The 24,345-nt window shown below is 38.3% G+C and overlaps 1 protein-coding gene across 1 annotated transcript in view; it reads left to right on the top strand.

The window, feature by feature from the left end:
• Nucleotides 1-24,345, top strand: part of Itga1 (integrin subunit alpha 1) — a 148,835-nt gene that overhangs the window by 99,058 nt on the left and 25,432 nt on the right. Inside the window, exons 9-18 of the mRNA XM_070041152.1 lie at nucleotides 4,173-4,338; nucleotides 8,552-8,625; nucleotides 9,589-9,733; nucleotides 13,091-13,233; nucleotides 13,844-13,987; nucleotides 15,538-15,795; nucleotides 18,637-18,767; nucleotides 20,287-20,453; nucleotides 21,764-21,900; nucleotides 23,619-23,729. Of these exons, the coding sequence (XP_069897253.1) occupies nucleotides 4,173-4,338; nucleotides 8,552-8,625; nucleotides 9,589-9,733; nucleotides 13,091-13,233; nucleotides 13,844-13,987; nucleotides 15,538-15,795; nucleotides 18,637-18,767; nucleotides 20,287-20,453; nucleotides 21,764-21,900; nucleotides 23,619-23,729 (1,476 nt within the window). The remainder of the gene's footprint in view (nucleotides 1-4,172; nucleotides 4,339-8,551; nucleotides 8,626-9,588; nucleotides 9,734-13,090; nucleotides 13,234-13,843; nucleotides 13,988-15,537; nucleotides 15,796-18,636; nucleotides 18,768-20,286; nucleotides 20,454-21,763; nucleotides 21,901-23,618; nucleotides 23,730-24,345) is intronic.

Genomic DNA, 24,345 nt, shown 5'->3' on the forward strand with positions numbered 1-24,345 from the left:
AAAAAGAAGTAATCAACTATGGTGGATAAGAAGGAACTTTGGGTGTTAGTGGATGTATTCTGTACCTCAGCTGTGTCATATTCTTACAATTACAGGCCTTAGAAAATGAATATAAATTATGTGTCATTACTTATGAAATGGTAACCCCTCAATATCACACTGTCGCTACCGCCTCGACCAGCAAGGAAGACGCGACACCGGACTCTTCTCTCTGCAGTTTATTCAGGACCTTTTTTTAATCTTCTGACCCCAACCCCGGGGAGAATTCCCCACAGCCTTAAGTACCCGCTGGGTAGCCAACCCTGATACGCCACGTGGGAACCACCAATAGGTTCAGGTGCGCGGAAGCAAGCCAGATTCTTTGCCTTAGCCATATCAGGAGTTGTTTACCACAGAGAGCACTCGCCATCGGGAAGGCGGAGGGCGGAAGCTGGCACCATCTTCCAGGTGCGGCCTCTGGCAGCTCTCTACAGTTCCCCCTTTTTTGTTTAAAGAACACAGATGAGAACAGAGGTCTGATCCCTGTTGTGCAATTGCAAGGACTGCATACAAGCCTTCTCCCAGAGGGCGCCTTCTCTAGGGATGACTCAGCCTGTCCATTGATTCGTTTTTCACAAGGACGGGAAAAGGCGAATCGAACCCGTGTGCAATCAAACATGCTCTCCTCGAGGGCAAAACTCATGCCTCTCGACTGCAGTACTTTGGCTTTGCAATCTGTGTTCATTGTTTTAGGGTGGCAAGCCACGCTTGGGGGGACTGACCTGCTCCAATGACTGTAAAGGCTTGGATAATCATGGCTGCACTGTGACGCTGAGAACCTCTAATTTGGCAAATGCACCACAGACATACCAAGGAGGCTAACACCAGAAGGCCTGTCAGGGCTCCTAAACCCGCCCATTCCTTAAGATGATTCATAGCAGCGGAGATCCATGAAGATAACCCCTCCGCCAATCTGGCATCCACTCGGGTCGAGTTCACCATGACGATGGCAACCCTGAGCTATTCCATCAGGCTGTCGAACTCCCCAGTTCAATTACCTAAAAGATAACTAGACAACTGTTTGGACAAATTTGCAGCGTTTTTTGAATAGGTTTTTTTCCTGGGCCTGAACTCTGGGTCTGGGCGCTGTCCTTCAGCTCCTCAGCTCAAGGCCAGTGCTCTACCACTTGAGTCACAGCGCCACTTCCAGCTTTTTTCTTTTTGCTTATGTGGTGCTGAGGAATCGAACCCAGGGCCTCAGGCATGCAAGGCAAGCGCTCTACCACTGAGCCACCTTTCCAGCCCTATTCTTCTGGGTTAATTGCACCACAGCAGCAGCTAATCCAGCATTAGTTAGTGGTCCGCCCAGCTCTCTGCAAACTTTCATCCATGCTTCTAGTCCCCTATTCTTATATGGGGTTATGGCGGCTCTGCATTCCTTAGTGCACTGCTCGTAAACAAGCTGTTTAATTAATGGCATGGCTGCGTCTGGGTCACCAAAAATTCTGCCAGTGGCCTCGACCATACGGGCAACAAAGTCCAAAAACGGCTCCATAGAGCCCTGCAGGATTTTGGTGAGATTGCCACTCACCTCGCCTTTATTTGGTAAGGCCTTCCATGCCTTTATGCCAATTTTATTGATTTGTTCATAAACTTGAACCGGGTAGCCTATCTGCTGATTGGCAAATCTCCCCTGTCCAAGCAGCATATCTCTGTCCCAAGCTGGGTTTCCCCCAGCCTGATTGGCCGCAGCCTCTTCACTAGCAAATTCAATCAAAAAGGCCTTCCAATCTAAATACTGACCTGGGCTCAAACAAGCTCGTGCGAGCCCACTTCAATCACCAGGTGTCATGCAATGTCTGTTTAGGGCCTCCACCTGGGCTACAGTAAAGGAGGCTGTGATTCCGTATGTCTGCACAGACTCAGCTAAAGATTTTATCACCTTAAAATCTAAGGGTTCATGATACCGCTGTCCCTGTGGATCCTGAAATATTGGACAGGCTAGATGTAACTCGGTTCTGACCGCTTTCCACACGCCTGGGCTGAAAGAACAGCCGGGGCTGCCACTTCCAGGGTCCTCCGCATAGAGCGGAGGGGCCGAAGGTGTGGGGCGGTGCACGGAGGGCGTGCATTCGTCTTTATCTGGGTCCTCTCTCTCCTTCCCTTTCCTCCTCTTTCTTATCTTTGTTTTTTCTATTTGTTCTATGAGTGATTGTAGTTCCTCTGAGTCTGTAGACTCAGAGGTCTCTAGTTCGGCAAAATCAGGGTATGACCCCCCCCCCCTCTCCTCCTTTTCGCTGTCTGCCCTTTCCGATCTTTCTTCCTGCAGCATTTCTAAGGCAGCCTGACCATTCTCTACCGCCTCACTGCAACGCTGGTCCTCGAGACAGCCTCTTATCAGTTTCCATATTGGTCTCACTCCACTCTTAAGTGTTCCTTGTTCAGAGGCAAAATCTAAGTCCCTCCCTAGTTTCTCCCAAGAGGCCACCGTGAGGCTTCCGGAGACAGCGAACCATGGGGCAACGGTGTCACATTCATTCAAAAATCTCTCTAAAGTACTCTTTTTTATTTTTAACTTTTTTGAGTGCAGTAGCTCATTGAGAGCCAAAAAAATTGGGTGCGAAGAAGCGCCCATGTTTTAAACATTTAAAGCTGGTAAACAAACTTTTACTTTCACTTTTGGCTACTCTATTGACTAGCCCCGGGTTCTCACTCTCTCTTTATCTACCGAAAAGAGCAAAAATCCCCCCCGCTCTTGTTGCGGATTCCCCTTTTACCTGGGAACTTACTCCCCGCTCTTGTGGCGGATTCCCCTTTTACCTGGGAACTTACTCCCCGCTCTTGTGGCGGATTCCCCTTTTACCTGGGAACTTATCCCCGCTTTTGTCGTGGATTCCCCTTTTACCTGGGAACTTACCGGTGCACTACCCTGACCGCAGAGAGTTCTGAGTCCTCGTTGGGGTTATGGCTGAGTCCCCGTACGGGCCACCACGTGTCGCTACCGCCTCGACCAGCAAGGAAGACACGACACCGGACTCTTCTCTCTGCAGTTTATTCAGGACCTTTTAGTAATCTTCTGACCCCAACCCTGGGGAGAATTCCCCACAGCCTTAAGTACCCGCTGGGTAGCCAACCCTGATACGCCACGTGGGAACCACCAATAGGTTCAGGTGCGCGGAAGCAAGCCAGATTCTTTGCCTTAGCCATATCAGGAGTTGTTTACCACAGAGAGCACTCGCCATCGGGAAGGCGGAGGGCGGAAGCTGGCACCATCTTCCAGGTGCGGCCTCTCGCAGCTCTCTACATCACACCTTAAAAATAATAATAAAATTATATTTTAAAAAATATCTGGCATTCTTTAATCTTAAAAAATACAGTAGAAACCCATAGAAATTTTCTACACTGTATATAGGTTATAAAAGGAAAGTGTTATAATGTAAAATAATAAAATATCCTACTTTCCAACACTAAAAAATAAAATTACATCAATAAAGTTTAAAAATCTGCTTGGAAATATAAATAATTATTGTTAACCCAGTATTTGGCTGCAAACAATGGTGCTCCATTGTGTTTCTTCTAGATTTCCAACTTAAATTATGAGTAGTATATGTTCAGAATATGTATGCAAATATTAGATGAATTTGTATGGCTTACACACATATTTACATATATATACAACTTATTTATAAATATGTAACAAGAACCACACATGGAAATGTATTTATGCATATGATATACATATATATAATATGAGTATATGTATATATACTTGCATGTATTTGACATATATATTTATATAATGCACATAACTCATTTTCCAATTTCATTTGGTATCAGACATATGTAACAGATGTGATGTTCCTCTGGAATAATGTCAGCGACATTCACACAATTACTTTTGAGCTATCAGATTTCAAGGATAGAGTTGATAATAGAGACTTGGAAATGCAAAAGAGCACATTTTCACACAAACACACACACAGGATTTTAAAATATCCTACACCAATTACAGGATTTATTTATGTAAATATTGAGGAAACAGTGTATTCTTAAAGTATATAAAATTTCATTGTGCTAAGGTCCTCTGCACACTATGGTTTGCTGACAGTATGCTTGATATCCTTAATTTTTATCCTTTATTTGTTCACACAAATCAGTTAAAATATATACTTGCTGTTTCTGTTGTATCTTAGATTCTTGGCCACTATAACCGAGGGAATTTAAGCACTGAAAAATTTGTGGCAGAAATAAAATCAATCGCAAGCGAACCCACCGAAAAGCATTTCTTCAATGTCTCAGATGAATTGGCCCTTGTCACTATTGTCAAAGCTTTGGGAGAAAGAATATTTGCCCTGGAAGGTATGACTATTTCTCTTCATCTTGGAAGCTTTCTTTATATTCAAACTCAATACAATGGATTTTTTGCTATCTATTCCCAGTACATCACAAACACTTTTTTACTGCGCACAATAGCCAGCAAGGCTTTATATAAATCTGCCAATGAGCCTGCAGTTTACAAAGAGAGCTGCTAGATGCTTTCTTTGTACAAAGCTGACAGTGTCAATGAGAAAACCTACCAACAAAGATAGTGGTCAAAGTAGATACACAAGGAGAAAAATGTCTCCATGTGCTTTTGCGGTGACACAGTTCTAGAATATGGAACCACCAGCTCTAGTTTAGTCTTTCCATTTGTTTCTGGGTTCCACTGGGATTGCTCTGAAACTATTATAAATACAATAACTTCTTTGTTCATTTATTTCCTCTGGATTTTGCCCTTTGCACATTTTGCAGATCTTTCTGGAACTTTGCCTTGAGTCTCCTGGCAATGAAACTCCTATATATTATGGTCTGTATTTGTCTGTATTGTCTAAATCATGTGCTTCGGTGTGGAGTTTTCTTTGATTTTTTTTTTCCCAGTGGTGCTGGCTGTGAAAGATGTTGAGTCTGCTATTCCCTCTTCTGCCTTAGGTCAGGGATGTCAAGTAACAAATTGCTTTGTAGCTAGATATTTCTTGACAAAAAGTAAAAAAATAAATGTACTATAATTGTACTACCAGGCATACTGGCCATTCCTTCTTTGGATTCTCTTTAAGAGAAACCAACATGGAACTCTTTCCCTTTTATTATGTCTCCAAGTCCAATTTACTCTCCTTATAAGGATTCCCTGAAAAGATTATTGATTCTGCATCATATAAATAAGCATTTCAAAAAATCCATCAGTCTCCTTAATAGGACCTGATAATAGCAAACGGAAGAGAAACTGGAAATGAGAGGTAACTGGAAAAAGATAGAACATTCTGATTGAGTTTTAGGAGTCTAGGCAAAATATAGGAAAGAGAGTAACAATACTAAAATATATACAAAGAAAATTATTTCACACAATGGCTTTCAATCCTATTTTGAGTAGCTCATGATAATAAGTGTTTTGCTTACAACCTTATGCACAGATACATGTGCATATAAAACTAAAATCAAGTTTCACAAAAGAAATCATGACTTATTATATGAATCAATCAAAACAGGATTGAAAGCCATTGCGTTCTACCTTTTTCCAGTTACCTTTAATTTCCAGTTTCCCTTCAGTTTGCTGTTATCAGGTCTCATTTCTCCCTGTGCCTTCAGAAACAAAGCACTTCAACTTTTTGTCAGTCTGAAGTTGCAGCTCATTCTGAAGAGTGCATCTGTCTTGTATTCTGGGTGCAGTCATTTTCACATGGCTTTGGTCTTGTAACACCCATTGTGGTGTTTTTAACCAATAAACAGCCGGGTCATGGCTTTCCTAGCCTGAAGAAAAACATACAAAGTCTTGCAAGTTATTCTGAGCTTATAATTTTTGATAGCATAGGGTAAGAAACAATCTGTAAAGATAATATCAACAATTTTACTCAGGTGCATTAGTTGTATAGTAAATATTATTTTGAAATATCCTTTTAAGCAAGCAAATAAATATAGCCTAAAACTAGAGAGATTAAACCCACATCACCCTGGGGCACGAAGTGGAGGAGAGTGAATTTTTTTCCTTTTTTGCTTTACAAAAGCAAATTGTTTGTTGTTTTCTTTCTTTTCTCTCTCTCTTTAATTTTATTGTAAAGATGCTGTAGAGAGGGGTTACAGTTACATGAGTAAGGTAATGACTACATTTCTTGTCCAGCATTGTTACCCCCTCCTTTGTCTCTCTCCTACTATCCCTTCCTTCCCCTACCTCCTCCACTCTCTGCCCCCCTACAAGTTGTAAAGTTCATTCCCAACATAATGTCTTATCAGCCTCATTGTTACAGTGGGTCATCCTGTGTACTTATTTCATCATTTTGTTATTCCCCTTCCCCTCCCCAAATTAAGCAATTGTTTATACAAGGCACAGGGTACCATCAAATGCAATGACAACAGGGGTATACCATAGGGGGAAGAACATACAAAAGAAAAGAAAATCACGTAGTACATTAAAAACAACAACAACAAAGAAAAATCTCTTGTGTCCATGACAATTTAACTAACTAGAGCACAGGCTGGAGGTACCCCATTGCAGTACCCAAATACTTGAAGAAGTTTTTATGTTTCAAATTGAAATTACTTCCTGTGCTAGTCACACCTGTCTGCAACCCTAGCTACACAGGAGGCTTAGATCTGAGAACCACAATTCAAAGCCAACCTGCACAGACAAATCAGTAACACTCAGATCTAATTAACCCCCTAGTCAGAACTAGAAGTGTGTTACAAGTAGCAGAGGGTCAGCCTTAAGTGACAAGAAGCTAAGCAAGAACCTGAGGCCCTGAGTCCAAGGCCCATACTGGCACATAAAGAAAAAGAAATCGTTTTATGAGGAACTCTACAGATGAAAGATGTCTCTTCTTGCTTTTTTTACTGAGCCTGGGTGCTGTCCCTCAGCTCTTCAGCTCAAGGCTGATGCTCTACCACTTGAGTCATAGCACCACCTCCAGCTTTTTTCTGCTTATGTGGTGCTGAGGAATCAAACCCAGGGCCTCAGGCATGCAAGGCAAGCACTTTACCACTGAGCCACCTTCCCAGCCCTCTTCTTGCTTTTGCCGAGGCACTTACTAAGACTAATCAAAAAGCAGTGCTTTGAGCAGATTTTTTTCCTTATTGTTTTCATAATGAGATCATAAAGTGCTTCTATTCTTGTTACTTGGGAAAAACTCCTTTTCCTGTCAACATTTATCCCAAGATGGTAGATAGCTGCAATTAAAACAGTCCTGCTTGCCAAGGACAGTGCCACCTAGTGAGCCAAGTACAGCAAGAACTTAGTTCACGAAATCAGGAAATGGTTCTGTGTCCCCTTCCTATCCTGTGCTGGGAAATTGCTGACATGCCTAACCAAAAGTTGTACAGGGGTAAGAGTGGCAAGCTTACCCTCCTGCAGGGTCCAGGGTATGGAGCTGAGAGGTGTATGGCAGGTAAGTCTTACCATGAGGCCATTATGACAGGAAAAGTCAAACAGCATCTTCCTCAGCTGAACACAATGGCAAACATCAGGTGCTACAAACACTCAGGTTTATGCTGCTGCATTCATACCATTGGCCTAAAAGATAAATGAAAAAAACACCTTAGAGCATGGTGTATGTCAAATATGTGTTGAAGTACATAGAGAGCAATTCATATATGAGATTAACATTATATATTCGCTTCTGTTTTGATTGCCTCATTTAATCAAGTTCTATGAAAAGGCCAGTGCTAATGTATTTAAATTTGTTTAATTTCATGAACGTGATGTTTCTCGTGCTTCAATAGAAGAGCAGGCTGGCTTTTGTTTTTAAAGTTGGGTGTTGATTTTAATTTATTTTTAAGGCCAAATAAATCAGTACCTCCCTACTGGGAAACTTGTAAACCAACATAACCTCAGCTCCCTCATGACTTTGTGGCTTCAGGTCTGTGACTACTTTGAGAATAATTGTGAGTACTTCCACAGAATGTTCTGGAGTGTCTCTACATCTTGGTAAAGAGTTTTAAAATGAGTCTAAGAGTCTTAAAAAATTGTGATTGGTTAGAGTGTGGCTTGAAAAACTGTCCTCCAGATCTGGAGTAGATACCCAGCAAAAACAAGCTGCATGCCATCCTTAAATCTTTTCTCAGGCAAGGAGATTCCAAGAGAATCTGTGGCTGAGATAGGGTGGGAATTCTCTTTGAATGTATTAATGAATTTTCTTTTTAGTCTGCTAAAGTTTAAGCCAGTTTTAGCCTAGACATGATTCCTAGATATAAAATAAGACAAATGTTTTCTACTATGGTAACTTTAGCCACGTGTACCCAGGGCACCATAGGATCCACAGCACACTAGAATACAGAAGACATGACAAAGGATACCTCCATTTCTTCAGTAAGAATTGGAAAGCAGGAGCAAAACTCTGAGACAGGAGTCTTTTCACTGCTTTTCTCTTTCTTCTACTCAGCTCCTAGGAATTCAGGACTTAGAGAGCTATACTGAGAGTTCTCTGAGATAGTTCCAAGATCTGGTTGATAAGAACTCAAGTTCTACCAAGTATCTGTTACCCTGCAGGTTAGCAGTGCACTAAAAGACATTGTTAGTTGCTTACAGTGATATTTTTCCTGTTTGTAGCTACAGCTGACCAGTCAGCAGCATCATTCGAAATGGAAATGTCTCAGACCGGTTTCAGTGCTCATTATTCACAGGTATGAGGATCACCTGGTAGAAGATGAAGTGTCTTTTACAGTCATTGCTGTAACAAATGTAATTTTCAGTTCCTGGTGTGAGCAGTTATGTAAGTCATGATGATGTTTCCAACAAATAGGAAAATTGGCATTACATAAGCTTTATACTAGCAAACATTATCTCACACCACTCACTGTATTTTATAAATAACTGTGAATTGGACAATCAGAGGTCTATTTTCCATAGTTGTGTATCTGGCTACATGAAACAATTTATTTGCTAAAGATATGGAATCTATGTCCTTCTCCATGTCAAAAAATACAAGGTTCTTGCTAAAATCCTTTGACATCTACAAGAAGAATTATTAGCACTGAGAAGAAATCAAAAAGACAGGAATAGAAACTATATTTGATGTTGGTATAATTTGTGGAGGGGAAGGGAAAAAACAAATCGTTTAAATAGGGATACGGTGGATCCATTCCAACAATGATATGTACAAGTCATTATGTCGAAAAATGAACTTTACAACTTTGGCGCAGGGAGGGTGTGTGTAGGGGGGAGATGGGAAGGGATAGGAAGGGGAAACAAAGGAGGAGACAAAAATGCTTGATAAGAAATGTACTCATTATCTTGCCCATGTAATTGTAACCCCTCTGTACAGTATTTTCACAATAAAATAAAGAAAAAAAATCTCCTTAAAATATTGTAAAAATAAAGAATAGAAACTGTTTCATTTATAATTGGTTGAAAAAGCCATCATGCAGTATATAAAGGAATATTGACATTTCAATATGTATGTATACCATGTAACTTTGGACAAGTTAATTAGTATACATGTTTCCTCTTCAATAAAATGGCATTTAGCCCATAATGTTCTTGGAAGGATTATGTAAGTTAATTTTAGAATAGTATCTGTAATAATGCAGCGAAAGCTTGACCCTATTTTTTATTAAACATTGTTTTTGTGTATATTTGCCTGTAAGGACTGGGTCATGCTGGGAGCAGTAGGAGCCTATGACTGGAATGGAACAGTTGTCATGCAGAAGGCCAATCAAATCGTAATCCCTCAAAACACAACCTTTCAAGTTGAGTCTGCCAAAGAGAATGAGCCTCTTGCTTCCTATTTAGGTAAGGTTTGGGTGTATATAATGATACTTTAAAAATTATCTTTAAAACTCCTGATTATAATTTGATAGGTATATACCAAATAGCAAGATCACTGTGAATTTTTTAAAGGACTCATGAAAGAGTTTAACAGTCCCAGGGAGTGAAAGACTCACACTAACTTAAAGACTATCCTTTCTCAGTTGGGATAGCCAATGCAGAAATGTTTTTGCTGGATTCATGACCTTTATCCGGTGTCACTGTGTCTGATATTTACTTTCACCTGAAGACTAGACTCCTATATCCTCTTAGATAATGTTTATCTTTAAAGTTTCTCTCTGTGGGTCCTAATTTTGAAAAAGATAAATTTTATCTTATATTCACGACCAGGCAAATGCGGTTCTTAAACTCAGTAATATAATGCCATCATGTTTTCTAAAATCTTGCCAGGAACTAGGCTGTATGTGTCTGATGCCAGGTAATTCAGTATCTATATCAGGAGTTCCTGAGGCATATTACAAGGCTCTCTCATCTCTGGAAGATTTCAGGACATCATTTCTCAGCTACCACTCAACAATACTTTTAACTCCTCTTTGGCTTTGAGCATTATTCTTGGTGTTGGGGCTGTAGCAGTAAAGAAAATAAATACCTAAGCTTCAAGTATTCACATTATAGCATGTTGGCATTCCTTGGTTGTATCCTCTGTCTGTTGCTCTCTATTTCCTAATTTCTTTCTGTTTCAGTGGGAAAGTGGTATCACCATGTATTTTCTACACAAGGACACCTAACAGAGCTATAGAGAGAGCAGGACTTAAGAAGAGAAAAGGGACTTTGATTTTGGATGACTGAAAATATAGTAAACATCAAGGACACTGTGGCTGCTAAAACTCCCTTAAGATATTCAACCACATTAATAAAAGTCTAGTTCTCTTTCTTATAGAATTTTATTATATTCTGATGTTATCTGTAAAGAGCTAGAATATTCCATTGTCTAAACCATCACACATTCCAAAGACAAAATGGTAACCAGGCTATGCCAGCCACAGATTCTTTAGGAAACCTTATCTGGAAACAGTTTCTTTGCTGCTACAAATCCCTCTTCTGCCAAAGCCTGAAGAAACCGGAGTTTAGAAAGCAAAGTAAACATTGCACATCTATGAAATATTTGGAACATTGTGATTAAAAAAAGATACGATGTAAAATTCATATCAAGTTTTAGCATTAAGAAAGCTATTAGAGAAAACAATCAAACATTTAATTTCTAAGCTAAGAAAGCGAAGTATAGAACAATCATGTAATAGGTCTGAGGTCAGTCTAGTCCTACTGATGTTTATGCCAGTGTTCACTTTGTCACCAAAATACCCAATTCCAGGTTGATCAGGAAAGCATTCCACAAATACTGAGTGTCTACAGTGTGCCCCACATTGAGTTACTAATCAAGAATGACAAGATGAGCAAGGCAGATCAGTACCTGCAAATTGCTTTGGGTGCGAAACAATGATGAAATAAGCAATTACTCTTGCTATGCTATGTGCTTACAAAGAAACTGACAGGGAGGGAAGGAGGGCAGATTAGATTCTGTGAGACTGTTTTATGTAAAATACCTTGGAATCAAGAACTAGTTTAACCTGAGCCGTCTTTCTATCACATATAGAGGAATTATGTAACACTTTTGCTCAAATATAAATGATGCTATATAAATTGGTATAACTGTATATGGAGGTTACCTGATACTGTGTTTGGCCATGCCAAAAAGAGACTGTAGACCACATTGACTCAGAAACTCTACTCCTGAGAAGCTAATAAAATAAATACAATATTGAAGAATGCCAATGATATCTATGATATTGAAGGAAATACCATTAACACAAATATCCAAAGGACAAGGAAGTAAATCCACTTAATGAAACATAATAATCAGAGTAAAGTGATAAAGCTATTCATGCTATAAGTCTTTCATTGTTTTCTTTTTTTGGGGGGGGGGTCTGGTCGTGGGGCCTGAACTCTGGGCCTGGGCGCTGTCCCTCAGCTCTTCAGCTCAAGGCTAGCGCTTTACCATTTGAGCCACAGCGTCATTTCCAGCTTTTTTCTTTATGCTTATGTGGTGCTGAGGAATCGAACCCAGGGCCTCATGCATGCAAGGCAAGCGCTCTACCACTGAGCCACCTTCCCAGCCCCTATAAGTCTTTAATTGTTTACAGTTCCCTCTGTATAATGGAAGATGGCTGTGGGTTACAGAGGTTTTTGTTGATTTTCTGATTGATCCTGTGGCTTAAGACAAGTTACTATATCTGACAAAACTCCAATTTGCTTATTTCTCAAAATGCAATAATTACATTGCATATAATTTGGATTGTTACAACTATTAAATTAATGACTATAGGGTACTTAGCATTATTCCTGAAAATTAATCAATAGTTGTAGCCTATTATTTTCTTGTTATGTTCTGTTGTTCACTAATTATTCCTTTTGGCACTGTAGAATAACAACACCCAACAATTTCCATTTCCTAATACCCCAACATATTAACCACGTAGCTGTGATAAAGGTCTTGAGATGGATACATTGCCCTGGAATATTTATCATGGCCCAGTATGATCAAGCATCCTTAAAAAGTCCCAGAGAGCTTTTCCAAAGGAGATATAACTATGTAAAAATAGTTAGAGATAAAATGCCATTTGCTTTGAAAACCAAAAAAGGACCAGTCTGTGGACTATGCATGATCTGTGGATGCATAAAAGGTGGAGTAGCTTATTCTCCATGGCCTCTACATGACTTTGGCCCAGGGAGAACTGTGCCAGACTTTTCATTTGTACAGAATTATAAGACAATACATTTATTGACATCGAAAACCACTGTTTGGTTGTATTGTGTTGCAGCAGAGAGAGAAAATGAATACAGGTGAATTGTGCATGATATTAACAATTGTTTGTACTAAGTGTTAAATGTTTAGAAACTTTAAATGTATCATATGAAGTCCATAAATCTGTGATATCATCACAAGTTCTATAAAATTCATATATTTTAATTATGAATATAATATTGAAGTGTTTTGGGTGTCCTGCATTATAATTACATGATTAAATTCCTTAAAGACCAACTCTTAGATTCCCAAACCTTATATCTCCAAAAACTTCAGTTTATAGTTGATTAAAACAAATGTTCAGAATTAAAAATTTAAAGATAGCACAGTAAGAAAACATTAACAAACTTCGTTCCTGACCTCAGTACCTCTATGACTCCTCTTGCTAATTATACCTCAAAATGAGATGCCCACATAAAATATAAAAATTATTATCTCAACCCTGTAAAATGATTCATCATATATTGCATGTCGCCCTTAAGGGACCAGATGTATATATGAAATCTCTCTTTGGTTAGGTTACACCGTGAACTCTGCCACAGTCTCTGGAGATGTGCTTTATATCGCGGGACAGCCTCGGTACAATCACACAGGCCAGGTCATCATCTACAGGATGGAGGATGCAGATGTCAAGATTCTCCAGACACTCAATGGAGATCAGGTAAACTTGATAACATTGTCCTAAATTTGTCTGTGAATTCTATATAATAGTCCATTGTCCTAAACTTTTTCAAAAGCAAGAACATGTATTTTCTTTTAACTAGAATATATGTGATCAAGAACTCAAATGTAAAATTCACTAACCTGCTAAATAAACCCAGACAAATTCATTCAATACCTATGATGACCAAGATTCCCTGCCAAATTCTTTGGAAAGAAATAACAGATCTGCATCCATTTTTTCCCACGCTGCTGGGTTAGAATATGTTCAAAACCATTCCACGATGCATTCTCCTCTAGATCTCATTTTAGTTCCTTAGAAGTCATGTAGACATCTGCTGATTTGATGTGTGGAGAAGAAAGAATAGTTTCAGGGTAAAAGCTAAAGAGGATCACTTCTGTTATTCTCAAGCTATTAAATCCTCAAAGATGAGATTGACTAATATTCTTTATCCTAGAGCTTGTTCGTCTAGCACTTGTCTTTATATTCCATTTCTTTTGTAAACCAATCTTACATCCTCTTCTAGATTGACAGAAGAAAAATGTACATTTCACCTTCTTAGAGAATTTCTACCATTCATTAAGCTGTTTTGTTCTGTCTTATGTACTAGATTGGTTCCTACTTTGGCAGTGTTTTAACAACAGTCGACATTGATAAAGATTCTAATACTGACATTCTTCTTGTCGGGGCTCCAATGTACATGGGAACAGAGAAAGAAGAACAAGGAAAAGTATACGTGTACACCCTGAATAAGGTAATGCTATCTGAGTGTGGCCTAAATGCAGAAAAAACTCATCCTTTCCTTCAGTTTTGATTAAGGCAATTTTAATGTCTTATGTGCCTTGAAAAATATGAGTAAAGACTTGAGAGTCATTTACCCAGCAACCCCTCAGTGTTTTTTTTTTAACCCAAATACATATGATCAAGAAGACAAACCTAAATCTCAGTCATCTGCTGCACAAGCCTAGCCATGAGTCATTCTGGAGTTCTGGACTGGAACTGATATTAGCAGATAAAATGATTTGGAGCTTCAAAGCAAGAAGGAACCCAGATCCTGTGGTCTTCAGAGTGTTTCAGAATAGTTCACTGGGCTCCACTGAGGTTTTCTTTTCCCTTCTTCACTTTAGACATTGTTTATCTGGTGGAATAGTTAAAATGAATATTTCACAGTTTATACAAAGGCCAGTTTTTATTTAGGGTTTAAATTATTTTATTGCCTCTTCTACTAATTATTTAAAATAATAAATTGTGTGTCATTCTTGCCCTCTTTTTCTAGATTTATTTTCTACTGTCAGTTTGTTTGCTTTTCATCATGTGCCATTTTTATCTTCCAACCTTCAAGAAGTACGTTCTTGTTCATTCTTTGCTAGCACTTTCTATGTTTAACTAGGTTGCTCATTTGAGGACTTGTTTTGTCTTGCTTTGTGAGATAAAGCCTAGAATATACTCTGGAACCCAGTGGCCTAGAACTTGGTCTCTCCTGCATCTGCCTTCTAAACGCTGGAGGTGCAGGCATACTCATCCATAAATGTTTCCTTTCTTTTGTTGTGGTGGTGGTTGTTTTCCTTTTTGGTGGTGATGGTGATGAGGAGAGGTTGAATCAGGTGCTATGTAACCCAGGTTGTCCTCAAACTCATGATCTTGCCTCGGCCTCTTTTGTTTGGGAATTTCCAGTATGCAATTCACACCAAGTAACAAGTTGGTGTTTTGAACCATTTTTTTCTCTTTGTTTTAAAGAAATGAGAGAAAGGCTTAACAAAGGACATACACAAATTGTGGATTTGAAATCTGTTCTTTGACTTTAAAAAGACGGTTTTAATTACACGCTCAACTCAAGGAGAGGCTCTATTGAAACTCTCAATATTCCTCCTTTCTCAAGTTTCTAGTATAAGCTTTGAAATTCTTAACCTGACTTTCAAATCAGCACACTTTTTAATTTTATAAATTTTTCCATTTGTGTACAATTGGTTTGTTTTTCCAGTTGTGAGGCTTGAACTAAGGGATTGGGTGCTATCCCTGAGCCCTTTTGCTCAAGGTTAGTCTAGCTCTACCACTTTGAGCCACAGCTCCATGGTAGTTTTTGAATAGTTCATTGGGGAGTCTCACAGGGACTTTTCTGCCCCAGTTAGCTTTGAACTGCGATCCTCAGATCTCAGCCTCCTGACTAGCTAGGATTACAGGCCTGAGCCATGGGCATATAGCTTACAAATGGTTTTTAAAAGGGCTGATTTCATATGTGCTTTTACAACCTTACTTAGCTGCAGTGATAGAAATGTTTAAATATCCTTTTTATCTTTCTTCCAGACAAGGTTTTCATATCAGATGAGCCTGGAACCAATTAAACAGGCTTGCTGCTCATCTCTGAAGCACAATTCATGCACAAAAGAGAACACAAATGAACCGTGCGGGGCTCGCTTTGGAACAGCGATTGCTGCAGTCAAAGACCTCAATGTTGATGGGTTCAATGACGTGGTGATAGGAGCCCCCCTAGAAGACGACCACGCTGGAGCTGTGTACATTTATCATGGCAGTGGCAAGACCATAAGGAAAGAGTATGCACAAGTAAGATGTCCAGTCTATGGGTTCTCGCCCTTCAGCACCAAGCAGGTCCAATGCCAGGCATTATCTATCTGACTTTTTGATTTATTTAATTTCTTACTTATGACTACAGTGAGAAACAAGATGTAATCCTCTCCTAAGTGTCCTTTTTTTTTTTATCGGTCATGGGGCTGAACTCTGGGCCTGGGCACTGTCCCTCAGCTCTTCAGCTCAAGGCTAGTGCTCTACCACTTGAGCCACAGCGCCATCTCTGGCTTTTTCTGCTTATGTGTGCTGAGGAATCAAACCCAGGGCCTCATCCATACAAGGCAAGCACTCTAACACTGAGCTACTTTCTCAGCCCTCCTAAATGTTATTTATAGGGGAATTACTCTATATTTTATACTGTAATCTAATATCTTTTCTGATGTGATTTGTCATACCTCCAAGATCTGATCTTTTATTTGTTTGTTTTTTGGGGTCCGGTCATGGGGCCTGAACTCTGGGCCTGGGCGCTGTCCCTCAGCTCTTCAGCTCAAGGCTAGCGCTCTACCACTTGAGCCACAGCGCCACTTCCGCCTTTTTTCTTTTTGCTTATGTGGTGCTGAGGAATCAAACCCAGGGCCTCTGGCATGCAAGGCATGCACTCTACCACTGAGCCACCTTCCCAGCCCCCAAGATCTGATCTTTTAAGTGGTAAAAATCAAAACAAAGAAAGACTCCTTAAAGGAGTGCCGTTTAACATCTGTAGTGGGTTTTATTCTAAAGAGAACACTAATTACATTAGTTTACCAATAAAGGAGATGTGATTATTGTGTTTATATTCAATGTCTGTGTTCTTATAATAAAATTTTATTAAATTTGTATTTATGGGTTAAATTGGTATATTTTCAACAAATGAATTGAGATTTCTGAAGGTCTATAATTTTCTCACAAATAGCCCTTGGGGGGAGAATGAATAATTAAACCTAACCTGCAGGGTGTTCTGCTATTCCTGTTTTCAATTTCTTTTCAGCTAATAACTCTAATCTATAAATTTAATTTCTTCATACATAAGAAAAATATTAATTCACAGAAATGGCTCATGCAGTATTAAAAAACAAAAAAGCTTTAAAGAGTTCTACTGTGATTGTATGTTTTATATAATAATGGTTAGGCATTAAACAATTACTTATGAATAAAATATATCTCAACACTTAGCTTATTAGCCATGAAAAGAATTCAGAACATTAGCTCTTTCTTTTTACATCCAAGTAGTCTCTTTGGTTCAAGCCCTATTCATATATTGTAAAGTTGTGTTTAACTTTCATAATGCCATAGCAGCATTAATAGAGAATAAAATAAAGAGCCAATGTCACTAACAATACTTTCATCCACTTGATAAATGGTTTGTTTCTGTTAGTGATAGTCATAGCATTATGTATTTAACGAAAGGCATGCAGTATCAGTGGTTAGGCATGATGGAACCAGGAAATGCATCTAGAGACTTCTCTCTTGTGTTCCATTGCTTTATTCCTCTGTATTAATCCTTCAACATTAGTAGACTAGCATTTGACAGAGAATGTTTTTAATCACTTAGGAATAGGTTGTCACAAGCAAGTTTTAATGAAATAGTGGTAAATCAAGGTGCAGCTTTAAACAAGAATACCACAACCAAATATTAGATTTGTTTACTTATTAGCAAAAATGTTTTCTAAAGGAATACATGAAGATATGCTTAATTGTTTCCACAGGAACCAGATGTGTTGCTGGTGTACAACTTGAATCAAATTGAATCATTCCTTCAGGACTAACAAGACAGCTCTCTCTCTCTCTCTCTCTCTCTCTCTCTCTCTCTCTCTCTCTCTCTCTCTCTCTCTCTCTCTCTCTCTCTCTCTCTCTCTCTCTCTCTCTCTCTCTCTCTCTCTCTCTCTCTCTCTCTCTCTCTCTCTCTCTCTCTCTCTCTCTCTCTCTCTCTCTCTCTCTCTCTCTCTCTCTCTCTCTCTCTCTGTCTCCCACTGGAAAAAAGTGACCATAATTCCTAAAGAGACACAAAATTTAAAACATGAGAATTATTTCCATTTGGCCAGTCTGATTTGGTGTTTTCTTTTATGTTATTTAAGAGAAAATCAAGATGATGAGAGTACTCCAGATATAGGAGTTTCTGTCAGTCTGTTCTTCTTGATGTCAGGTTCTATCAAAACAATATCAGCTGGCACCAACACTGAGTCAAGAGGTGCAGACATCACACATACCATGCAAGGTTATATGCTCAGAGTATCCCCCAAGAACTCCATATTCCCCTGTCTCCCCTACATGTGTATAGATATGAGTGGGTAAGAGGTATGAGTAAAGCTAGAGCTATTTTGACTGTAACTTTCAAGACACTTTTGACCCACAGTGAAGAAGATTGCATATTGGAAAATGTATTTAATGCAGTGTAGTTGACAGAGTGATTATACCTAGTCACAAAGTTCAGTGAATCCATGTTTACTCCTTTCACCTAGCAAATGAACTCCTCTCCACTCTTCTATTTCCCCAATTGCTTGCTTACATGATCTGGTCCCAAAGTTTGCAGAATGTTTAAATAGCTCTATGTCATAGAATTGAGAAGTAACTAGAAAGCAGAGACAGTTACTCATAATAGTTCTCTCGGATGTTACACAGGATGGTATTATACAATTATTTCCCCTTTCTCTGGTGTCCTTGTACTATTAACAGAACAATGTCCTCTGGGAATATCTGAATATTTCCTCTTGTCTCTACATGGAGAGCCTCTTGGCTCCTAAAAGATCTTTTTTTTTTTTCTGTTAGCCAATCTAGTCTCCTGTCATATTCATTCTGAACAGACATTCTGACATAAAACTCTGTTGGCATTTCTCACAGCGTATTCCTTCAGGTGGGGATGGCAAGACACTGAAATTTTTTGGCCAGTCTATACATGGAGAAATGGATTTGAATGACGATGGTCTGACTGATGTGACTATTGGAGGCCTTGGTGGTGCTGCCCTCTTCTGGTGTGTACTTTATAATATGTGATTGATTTGATGGCATTTCACAGATAGTTTCAGTGCTCACAGTATGATTGGAGCTTTGGCCATACTATATGTCTATTTCTATTTCACTTCTTCATGGAGATACAAGTTTCCCATTTCACCAACTGGGAGAAATCAGAGTCTTAAGAACCCAGAAGTTATATGGAAAGGATGAGTAGAATGACTCTTAATTTGGTCATCTATTATATACTTAATAATAAAATAGATATTGTTTGGGGGAAATTGTACCGAAAGAGAAGGCTTCTTTTCAAAAAATAAGTATACAAACAAGCAAACATCTCTAACTTTGAGTTGTACACAGCTTTCAGTGTTAATTGACTTGGTTCCTTGACTTGATTCATAGCAATAGAAATTGTCTCTCTTATAACCCAGGTTCTATTGGCAGGAGAATTCAACAAGGATTCTGGGATTTAAAGTTGAAATTTTGCAGTGCTTAAGCAGGGATAGAAACAGCATACAGATGACAGGTAATGAGCAGAGACCATAAAAAAAGATAATGAGAGCTTAGCCACATATACTAGATTGAGCCACAGTTCTAATAAAGATCCACTTGGGTCATGAAAGGCTATGTAAGGTGAACATTGATCAAGGCAATCTGATGAGTGAAGAATCTGTTTTACTAAATAGCAAATCAGCCATGCTCATTCATTGATGATGAGATATAAACTAGTCAGAATGTAGACGGTCTTTGTCAGTAAGTATTTCAAACCTTAAAATGTTCTGTTTATTCACAAGGAATTTACTTGGTAAAAATTTAAAGTTATAATTATTGACTATAAAGATATAAAATGTTTACAGAATCACAGCTCTGTATTTAACAACTAGTTTTTTTTAATGTAAAGAATGAGAGGTGATGGAATTCTTATGTTCTGGTATATTTATGTGCTACTATAGCAGACTGCCATTAAAGACAATGTTCTCAGAATATTCATAAGCAGTTTCTTATAGAGTTAAAAGGACAGCATAAATCTCACTGAAACTGAGAAAATCAAAACTATGGATAAAGGGTGACTACTGTACTCATTATTTAACATAACATGCAAATGAAATAACAAACATGCACTCTCAAATATTATACTGCTTCTTCTTTGTAGAAACAAGGACAGAATTGAACTCACAAAGACAAACAACTATTACACTCTAGTTAAAAACTAGCTAGGTTCCACTAGTTTTCTAGGTGTTTCAAAATGGGGGGAAATGCAGAGGTCTGTAAAAGATAGTTTTGATTCTGGGTTTGCTTCTGGGAACTCAGTTCCATCTCTTTTCCATTAAAAGCAAAACTAAATCTTTGGCCTTTGAATCCAATGAAGTTTCAAAAATAACCTGAGTGTTTTCAGAACATAAGATACAGTCTCTCCTCTGTGCCAAAGATGGTAAATAAAGGAAAATCATTTCCAGAAGTTAACATAGCCCTCACAAGCTGATGTCATGCATCCAGTGCAAAAAGGTGTGAGCAATCCCTATTTTTATGTGGTACTAGGTCTCGAGATGTGGCTGTGGTTAAAGTGACCATGAACTTTGAACCTAATAAAGTGAATATTCAAAAGAAAAACTGCCATATGGAGGGAAAGGAAACAGTGTGTATAAATGCTACAATATGTTTTGATGTGAAACTAAAGTCTAAAGAAGACTCTGTTTACAAAGCTGGTAAGCATAATAATTACAGCAAGTACTTTGGTGATAAGGATAATATATTTGCTCTGGCTGGCATGATAAAATCTAGTGGGATATTACATTTTCCTCAGCCACAGGGATTGAAATATGTTTGTCTTGTAATACTGAAGATTAAAAACAGTTCTGTATATATATATTATAAATTATATATGCATACATATGGTAATTCAGAGATAGCAATTTGAAATAGGATCAAAATGTGTCATTTTTCCTTCTAGTGGATTTTCACAAAAATCTTCTTCCATCTCCTGCCCCCTCCTGGGGAACACTGGTACTGTGTAAGATCTGAATACTTTGCTGTCTCCAGTTACTTTTCCTTGAGAAGGCTAGTTCCTCTTTGAGAGTTGGACTTCCTTGGTGTGGAGTTGTCAGGTGCATGTGTCAGCCTGTGTGTTCCCCTCCTATCCTATATTCAGTATTTCTCATTGTAAGGCAGTTTTTTAAATGACACTGAAATTCACTGGAGTCAAAGCTCTTCATAGCTTTGACTGAGAGGAGTAATTTCCTCTGTCAACTAAATATAAGTAGAGAGGGGAAAAAACATTAATTCTTAAAATCTTGCTTTCTTAAATTATATATGTGCATATAGATACTCTCTGACATAATTCTCTGACGAAGATAAGTGAAACAGGGATGTCAACTAATGATTTAGGTTTTCATATGCTACACTATATCAGTTGTATTTAATTTTTATTTTAAAAAAAGCAATGAAATAAGGATTGTGGCCTTCATATGAATACAAGACTATTTTTTATTGTGGTATACTTACTTTATTGAAGTTAATAGTGCCTTGAACATAATCTATGGTGTTGCCTTTTTCTTTTAAAAATAGAAAAATATCTATGAAAGTCTATTTTTAGCTCTATTCAAATATATTTGAAATTAAGGAAATATGTAACCAATATTTTTATAATGTTCCAATATTTCTAAACTAGGAAATATGTTGGAAGCCACAGACATGGTCACTAAATTAGTTATGTGTATGCACATGTGCATGTCACTATGTGTGTATGAGTACATGTTGAAAGTTACTATAATTAAACATTAAGTATTTAGTGAATTCACAGATGAGTTCTCCAGAGTTGTTCAAAGTTATTTTTGTGGCTGCTAATAATACCTTCCTTACAGTGATGGCGATATACAAAATAATAAGATCACTTTGTCTATCCGACAGTGCTAATTTAATAAATTAAACCATATGAAAATCACTCCCCAGTAAACATTTCTGTTAATGTTTCTTTCATTTTAATTTTGTTCCATATTTTGTTTGTATACCTCTGAAGATATGCAGTACCGTGTCACTTTAGATTCATTAAGACAGATATCACGAAGTTTTTTCTCCGGAACCCAAGACAGAAGGATCCAAAGAAACATCACAGTCCAAGACTCAGAATGTACTAAGCACTCCTTCTACATGTTGGCAAGTAAATCATATATTGTAGCTGCCTCATTCCAAATCAAGCATCTGGTATAAAGGTCTTATTTCAAGTCTATCAAGTTCTTTCTGTTGGATTTCAAAAGTGCACACCATAAAACAGACTTTTTTCGCGCTTATCAGAAAATTGCAGGTCCGATTTTTCATTTCCATGAAAAATTTCCCCTGTATGTATCAGATATTCATTTCATAGAACAGTGAAAGACCTAGTGCACCAGTTGACAAGAGGTCTTATTGCTTATGCATTTCTTCATTCATGTATTCTTTTAACCTAAATATGTTGGTGCAATTCTGTGGGTCTCAAGCAGCAGTGAATGTGATAAATGATTCATGGTCCAGAGGACAAACGGTCTTATCTTCTTTCTGAGGCCCATTGAACTATATGTCTTGTACTCTGACTTTAGATTAAGGGAGAAAAAGCTGCTATTTTTTACCCTCTCGGGCTTTGTGCTACTTCAACTTTTTAAATTAGTGAGTACTGAGGTTTAGAAAGCAAATTATTCATCTCTAATGATTTCTCTGTAGAGAAGGTTGTATGCCCAACCAAAGGCAGGAATTTCTTAAAACATTTTCTTTTAACTATGTATAATATTAATTATAACAAAAAATGTATCCAAATTGGGTGCTGGTTTTAGTAACCAAGACTAAAACTTAAAAGACTTGAACATGATGTTGGGATTCCTGTCTCTGACTGACTTCTGGATTCTTGATGTATTTATATTCTATGTTTTGAAATTTACAGTTAGGGACAGAAGAATGACAGAAAATGACCACCCTGAGATGCCCCTATCTGGTATATTCCTGCTCAGTAATTTTCATGTCAGTATTCCACATGAAACATCTCAGTTTACTCTATCACAGTGAGGTCAATTTATAATAGGAAGAAGCAAAACCAGTTATCCCTTCTTAGTTCATTAGAACAGAGCATTTAAGAGTTAGAACCTGTTTAAAACTTAATGGGCACCAAACACATGTGAAATAATGTCAGTGTCTACACTGTGTCTGGTGACTGATGTTAAAAAAATTCCTTTTGATTGTAATGGACATGTTAGTATGTGTCCAGCAACAGAGGTGGAGTTTGTATTCTAGCTTCCATTCGAAATGACTTCAGTAAGGTCATTTTTTTTTCTTAGAGTCTGAATGTATCATCTGTAAAATAAGAACCATAATAGTTACTCATCTTACAGGACTATCAAAATAATGCACAATAAAGTATTTAACCTTCATAAATTTGATCATGATGAATGATGATCATTGCTGGAATAACTGACATTATTAATCATATTTAAACCATTTGTGTATCAGTTGATATTCTGAAATTATTATAGTTCTGTATTTATCCTATATTGAAATACAATTCACTTAAAAACATTTTCCCTGCGGAATTTGAGAGACATAAATTTCAAAAGTGAGTTTTAGCTTGAGCTCTTGATAGAAACAGCCGTGTATGCCAGCAGCTCGGGGTGTCCTGTCATTCCATCAGGCCCCCCTGAGGAGGTAGAGGTGGGACAATGGATCATACCCTGAACCCTCTGCTTTCCAGTGGTGTCCTCTGTCAAGCAGGAAGGCCATCCCACAGCAGCTTATCACATTAGATGCATGAGAATGTCCCAGTGACTCACAGAGGCACAACGAAGCCACAGTAAGATCCGAATATTGGGTGAAGGCAATGCCAATGGTATACTTCATCTTTCAACTTCTAGGACAAGCATGATTTCCAGGATTCTGTGAGGATAACTTTGGATTTTAATCTCACTGATCCAGAAAATGGGCCTGTTCTTGATGATTCTCTACCAAACTCCGTACATGAACATGTAAGTCAGATTTTTGTTTAAATTCACAGTGCCAACTTGTGAATGTGTTAGGGGAAAAATGCCTAAAATCATAAGCATATATTCTTATATCAGTTATGTATGTGTGTATAAGGAATTAGACTCTTCTGTTCTTTTAATCCTTTTAACTTCTATTGTAAAGCTTACAGGAATAGTAAATGGTATCAATCTTTAGTTCATCTAAATTCAGGGTCAATTGAAATGAACCCCACCCCTTTGTATAATAAGCACTAGATTGTGGGGCTGTCTAGGGGTGAAAGGTGTCCTCATGCTAACCTTGGATTTGGACCATGAACAACCAACCGGTTATCAGTAGGGAAGATCCATCTCCAGACTCCTTTGTGGGAGCTAGTTTCATAAAACTCAAAGAGTGAAAGAGAGAAGCATCATGTCTGCTGCCTCTGAGTACATCACAGCCCAAGAACAGAGGAGTGAAAAGGAACTGAACTTATTTCCCCAGCCTTGCTTCAAAGTCAGAGTCTAATGCCCCATGCCAGAGAGGGAAGAGGGTGCCACAGTGGGGCAGCAAGAGAGAAAACCTTAGAAGTGACAAATTCGTGTTCTGGATCCATCTTTCACTCTCCCTTTCAACCTTCCA

This window comes from Dipodomys merriami, unplaced genomic scaffold, assembly GCF_024711535.1.
Source record: "Dipodomys merriami isolate MVZ:Mamm:240054 unplaced genomic scaffold, mDipMer1.0.p SCAF_30, whole genome shotgun sequence".
NCBI classification, from domain to species: Eukaryota; Metazoa; Chordata; class Mammalia; order Rodentia; family Heteromyidae; genus Dipodomys; species Dipodomys merriami.